Source organism: Cebus imitator, unplaced genomic scaffold (assembly GCF_001604975.1).
Source record: "Cebus imitator isolate Cc_AM_T3 unplaced genomic scaffold, Cebus_imitator-1.0 Scaffold72, whole genome shotgun sequence".
Taxonomy (NCBI): Eukaryota; Metazoa; Chordata; class Mammalia; order Primates; family Cebidae; genus Cebus; species Cebus imitator.
In genome coordinates, this window is record NW_016107387.1 from 6,138,227 (window position 1) to 6,144,459 (window position 6,233).

The 6,233-nt window shown below is 56.5% G+C and overlaps 1 protein-coding gene across 4 annotated transcripts in view; it reads left to right on the top strand.

The window, feature by feature from the left end:
- The window catches only part of ALOXE3 (arachidonate lipoxygenase 3), a 29,001-nt gene that overhangs the window by 6,297 nt on the left and 16,471 nt on the right, over positions 1-6,233 (top strand). For 2 of the 4 annotated variants that reach the window (XM_017531535.2, XM_017531536.2), the window contains exons 7-13: positions 877-980; positions 1,516-1,688; positions 2,488-2,631; positions 2,721-2,924; positions 3,014-3,100; positions 3,635-3,804; positions 4,384-4,505. In XM_017531535.2, coding sequence (XP_017387024.2) covers positions 877-980; positions 1,516-1,688; positions 2,488-2,631; positions 2,721-2,924; positions 3,014-3,100; positions 3,635-3,804; positions 4,384-4,505 — 1,004 coding nt within the window. The remainder of the gene's footprint in view (positions 1-876; positions 981-1,515; positions 1,689-2,487; positions 2,632-2,720; positions 2,925-3,013; positions 3,101-3,634; positions 3,805-4,383; positions 4,506-6,233) is intronic. The other 2 variants (XM_017531534.2, XM_037739618.1) reach the window with 1 other exon arrangement.

Genomic DNA, 6,233 nt, shown 5'->3' on the forward strand with positions numbered 1-6,233 from the left:
GCAACCTCCACCTCCTGGATTCAAACGATTCTCCTGCCTCAGCCTCCCGAGTAGCTGGGATTATAGGCACGTGCCACCATGCCTGGCTAATTTTTTGTACTTTTAGTAGAGACAGTCAGGATGGTTTCAATCTCCTGACTCGTGCCTGTGAGTTGCCCACCTCGGCCTTCCAAAGTGCTGGGATTACAGCTGTGAGCCATGGTGCCCGGCCTGATTGTGTCTATGAACAGCCACTGCACTCCAGCCTTGGTAACACAGGGAGACCCCACCTTAAAAAGAGGTAAAAAACATAATGCTCGCTATAAAAACTCAAACAGTATGGACATCCACAAAGTGAAGAGTGTGTGTCCCTCCATGTGCCACCCCCACTTCTACCACCCAGTGTACAAAGCATGTCTCTGATCATGTTTGGAGACTGGGTCTTGGGTGGCCCTGTCTAATTAATGCCCAGGGTGGGAGAAAATGCTGGAAAAAGTTCGTAGAAACTGGCTGCTGGGAATCTCCATGGGCTGGTCAGGCTTGGCAGCTGGGGCCCTGTCCTGTAGGCAGAAGAGAGCCAGTGGAGGTCCATGACAAGATGGCAGCTTGGAGAACACAGGCCACGACACCAGCGAGGGTGGCTTGTCTGCACCATAGGGCCATGTGTGCTACCTTTACGTGAGCGTGCAGTGACCTGTCTTAAGGATGGTTGCATGTGAACCAGGGTCTCCTGAGGCCACAGAGCCTCCACTGGGCACTAGGCTTTTTCTTCCATGTGGTTAGGCATCTCTACTCTGGGGATGGACCCTGTCAGTTCCTCCAGGCAGAGGGGCACACAGTGGTTCCCAGCAGACTCCAGCCCCCAGACCGCACCCTCACTTTTTCCTCTACCATCAGGTCCTTGGGAATGAAGCTTCGAGGGCTGTTGGACCGCAAGGGCTCCTGGAAGAAGCTGGATGACATGCGGAACATCTTCTGGTGCCACAAGACCTTCATGACAAGTGAGCAGAGCCAGGCAGGAGTTGTCTACCCCTCACCTTATCTCGGGCTCAGACCCCTTCCTCCCCTTCCTGGGAAAGGGCCCTCTCCCAGCCCTCCCAGGGACTCCTGGCTTCACTGGTGGCATCTCCCAGATTCCTCTGGAGGACAAGTCGCCTCCTCTGAGGACAGGACAAAAACAGGGGAGTCAGGAGAGAGAGACACTCTGCTTGCCTGGGAGAGGGTGACGGTCATTTAGGGAATCTTGATTCTGATCGGGGCACGACTGTCTTTGCCTACTCTAAACAGCAAGCGCTCCAGGCTTTGGGTCCAGAAAGGCTTAGGTTTAAATTCCTGCTCTGCCATTCAGCTGTGCAAGTTGCTCCATCTCTCTGACCCTTAGTGTCTAGTATTAAATTGTAGATGTAATGATTCCTACCTCATAAGAGTTTTTGGGAAGAAAACCTAAACCACAATGATAAGCAAAGGGCTTGGCAGGACCAAGGATCTAGGGAAGTAGTTTCTAGACCAACTGCTCCCTTCTCTTGCCCCCCCCAGAGTATGTCACAGAGCACTGGAGCGAGGATCGCTTCTTCGGGTACCAGTACCTGAATGGCGTCAATCCCATCATGCTCCACTGCATCTCCAGCTTGCCCAGCAAGCTGCCCGTCACCAATGATATGGTGGCCCCTTTGCTGGGACAGAGCACATGCCTGCAGACAGAGCTAGAGGTGGGTAAGGACCTGGGCAGTGGGCCTGATAGGTGGGAGGTGTGTGTGTGACCATTATGGACAAGCGATGTGTGTGGAGGGTACGGAAATGGCCCGGGCTGCATCTCACCTGTGGACCTCATCCTCTGCGCAGCCGTGATGCTGCACAATTTAAGTAGAACAGATGCAGAAGAGGGTCAGATGGGGCTTGGGAGGCTTTGAGTCCTGAGAAGGGGCCTGGTGAAAAGGTGAACAGGCAGGGTGGCTGCACGGACAGCTTGGAGGAAGACTTGCTCTTGTTTTGGGGCCTCCTGAGGAGGTGCTGAGGCCCAAGGGAGGCTGTTTTAGGACAGGTCAATGGTAGGGCCACCAGATACACCAGGGAAAATCACAGAGAACTAAGGGCTCAGAGGAGAAGCAGCTGACCCAGTCTCTTTGGGGCAGCTAAGCCCTCAGGCATTCTCCTCCAGAAAGCTAGAGATGTGGTTGGTCAGTTCTCTCGTGCTGATTTAGCTGTTGCTGGTTACAGAGTGATCAGATCTCAGGAGGGGATTCCATCTGAGTTGAGAGTGGGAAGGACTAGGTATGGGTGAGGAGGAGTGGACAGTGGCTTGTCCCAGCAGGCTAGCGCTTGCACAAGGAAGGACTCAGCTGGACTTCATTCCGGACATTCTGGGTAGGGCGGGGTACCCCACGTTGGCTATTAATTCAGGCACCAAGAATTTCTGAGGCCTCAGCTGGGGTAGAAGTGGGCAGGGAAACGGGAGGGAAGCGGAGCGCCGGTGGGGAGGGGCCCTCAACCTCTGCGCGCCTTCTGCAGAGGGGGAACATCTTCCTAGCCGACTACTGGATCCTGGCGGAGGCCCCCACCCACTGCCTAAACGACCGTCCGCAGTACGTGGCCGCCCCGCTGTGCCTGCTGTGGCTCAGCCCCCAGGGGGCGCTGGTGCCCTTGGCCATCCAGGTGAGCCCGGCGCCGCCGCCTCGGGTTGGGGCCTAAGGGGCCAAACGCCAGCCCGGAGCCCCATCATCCCTCGTTCCTCTCCGGCGCAGCTCAGCCAGACCCCCGGGCCCGACAGCCCCATCTTCCTGCCCACTGACTCCGACTGGGACTGGCTGCTCGCCAAGACGTGGGTGCGCAACTCTGAGTTCCTGGTGCACGAGAACAACACGCACTTTCTGTGCACGCATTTGCTGTGCGAGGCCTTCGCCATGGCCACGCTGCGCCAGCTGCCGCTCTGCCACCCCATCTACAAGGTCTGCGACCCCGGGAGGGGGCCCAGCGGGGCGGGGGCCGGGCGGCCCTGTCCCCCGCCCTCGGCTCACGTGACCCGCCCCGCTCGCAGCTCCTGCTCCCCCACACTCGCTATACGCTGCAGGTGAACACCATCGCGAGGGCCACGCTGCTCAACCCCGAGGGCCTCGTGGACCAGGTGCGGCCTCCCTGCCGGGCCCCTGAGGCTCCGCCCCCGAGGACGCTTTGCCCCGCTACCCGCCCCCAAGCCCTGTTCGGCGCCCAAGCCCCTTGTGAGGACACCTGGGGTGTGAGAGCACCTGCACAACCCCTGCCTCTTCCCCTAGCCCCGCCCACTCCGCCGGTCTCCCACTTGCCCCCTTCACAGGCCCTGTCCCGGGCCCTAGCTCCCCTACGGGTCCACAGGCAGGGCAGCCGTGTCCTGAGCCCCAGCACTACCTTCAGCTGATCCGGAGCCCAGCCAGGCTCCCTGGCATTCAGTTCATTCTTTAAGTTACCAAATACCTAAGGATCTCCTCTCATGCACATAATGGGGCCTCAAGCTCCGCAGCCTGCGTTAGGCAGGCTCTCGTGGGTATTTGATCCGTGGTTGTAAATTGCTTGATGAACCGAAGAAGGCCCTCTCTGGGCCGAGTCCCCGGCCCCATCTCGTGCCCAGACACTAGGGTGGGGATTGGGACGGCTCGGGAGCCGAGCTGTGCTGTGTCCTCAGGTCACCTCCATCGGGAGGCAGGGCCTCCTCTACCTCATGAGCACGGGCCTGGCCCACTTCACCTACACCAATTTCTGCCTTCCGGACAGCCTGCGGGCCCGCGGCGTCCTGGCTATCCCCAACTACTACTACCGAGACGACGGCTTGAAGATCTGGGCGGCCATTGAGAGGTGCGGGGCAGGACCGGGAGTCCCACCAGGGTCTCCTGGCCTGGGGCACTGTGGTCCCTGTGCTCAAGGTGGCTGGGGATTCCAGGTGTTTTCACACCCCAGCATAGGGAATTCTTGAGGGTATGAATTGGGTTTGGGGTCCCCTTTGAGATCGCAGGTAGCTGCGGTCCAGAGTGGGGCTGAGGATATGTGGATGCAGGGGAAGGAGGGGTGTCCAGTGGAGTCACAGTATTAGGGCTGATGCATCAGCTAAGCATGGGCTGGGGCCTCGAGGCAGGCAGCTCTTCCTCCTGGGTGCTGAGTGGGGAGGGGGTGGTGGCATGAGTCAGACTCTCTTGGTGCACTTCCTGCCCACCCCCTAGGCTCTTGTGCAGGAAGGAGGTGTGGAGCATCCATGACTCAGGAGTGAGTGAGGCTTAAGGGAAGCCCGGCCACTCAGATTCCAGCTGCACCTGGGGGTCCCCACTGAACTCCCATGGCTCTCTGCCTCTCTGCCACCTGAGCGGCTGTGGGCCTCGATTTTCTGGCCAGGCCTGAGCCCATGTTTACTCCAGTGGCACTGGTATCTCTTTCCTGCAGGTTTGTCTCAGAAATCGTGGGCTACTATTATCCCAGTGATGCATCTGTGCAGCAGGATTCGGAGCTGCAGGCCTGGGTTGGCGAAATTTTTGCTCAGGCCTTCCTGGGCCGGGAAAGCTCAGGTATCCCCTCTCTATCCCACTTTCTGCACAGGCTCTGATGATCTAGCACTTTGCCCCGCCCCCCTCCCATCAGTCATTTATTGATCAGCCTTTGAAGTAGATACTGTTAATATCCTCACTTAGCAGATAAGGAAAGAGGCACAAAGAAGGCTGCGGCACAAGGGGGGTCTTGAGGCAACTCCGACTGTCCCCAAAGCCCTTGCTTGCATCTGCTGCTCTGTACCCCTCGGTCCTGTGACCTTTTCACAAGCCCATCCATTCATTTCCCCTTCCTGAGCTCTGTCAATGTGCTGGAACATGCAGTGGGAGCCATCTCTGACTTCAGAGGATTCTGGGAACCTTCTCTCAAACCGCTACTCCTGTCCTGCCACATGGCCCCTCCAGCCACCAGCCTCTCTTCATTCCTTTGGCTGCAGACTTCTTGGAGTGTGTTGGTCTTGCTGTGGCCTGACCCCTCATTTACGATTGTCACCAGATCTTAACTCTCCCTTCTCTTCTGACACTGCCTGAGAGGCCTCAGACCCATCATCACCACCAGCGGCTCCCTCTTAGACCTTATTTTCCTTAACCTGAGTGGAGCAGATACCCCAGATCACACCTTCCTTTCTTTACAGTCTTCCCTTAGCTCCAGGAAGGGCATGTCCTTCTGACTCCCTGCTTCTTCCCAGGTCCCAGCTTCCCATCCCACCTCTTGCCAAGCATGTCCTCAGTCTCTGACTCTTCTCTACTCCTCTCTCATGGAATGAGTATTTCTTCTGTTTCTCCTCTGCAGCTGATTTCCAGACTCAGAAATCTCCCAAGCCTGCATTCCCCATTCTCTGAAAGACTTTTAAAAAATTATTTATTTTTGAGATGGAGTCTCGCTGTGTCACCCAGACTGGAGTGCAGTGGCACAATCTCAGCTCACTGCAACCTCCGCCTCCCGGGTTCAAGCGATTCTCCTGCCTTAGCCTCCTGAGTAGCCGGGATTATAGGTGCCCCCACCATTCCCGGCTAATTTTTGTATTTTTAGTTTAGACAGGGTTTCATCATATTGGCCAGGCCGGTCTCCAACTCCTGACCTTGTGATCCACCCACCTCGGCCTCCCAAAGTGCTGGGATTACAGGCATGCGTCACTGCGCCCGGCCAAATTTTTATTTTTAAACTGTACCTTGTGGAGCATTGCTAACTCGTAGGCAGTATGCCAAGTCAGCCTTTTCTTCTTTTGTTTTTGGTACAGATGAGGGGGGTGGTCTTGCTTTTTTGCCCAGGCTGGTTTTGAACTTTTGGCTTCAGGCAATCCTCTAGCCTCAGCCTGCCAAAGTGCTAGGATTATAGGAATGAGCCATCATGCCCAGCCAGAATTTTTCTTTTTGATGTCTTATTGTCACCCTTAAGCCCAGCACATGACAGCTGCATGGTCACCCCTCCATAGAGCGAGGTCTGGCTATGCTTGGGTTACACAGCCCATTGCTGCTCCTTGTAGCTACCTACCTAGCGACACTGTATTTTGCAGTTTGTATTCTGCCACGCAAAAATGTAGAAGCCATATGCAGTGGCTCAGGCCTGTAATCCCAGTACTTTGGGAGGCCGAGGTGGGTGGATCGCCTGAGGTGTCAGGAGTTGGAGACCAGCCTGACTAATATGGTGAAATCCCATCTCTACTAAAAATTTGGGTGTGATGGCATGTGACTGTAGTCCCAGCTACCTAGGAGGCTGAGGCAGGATAATTGCTTGAACCCAGGAGG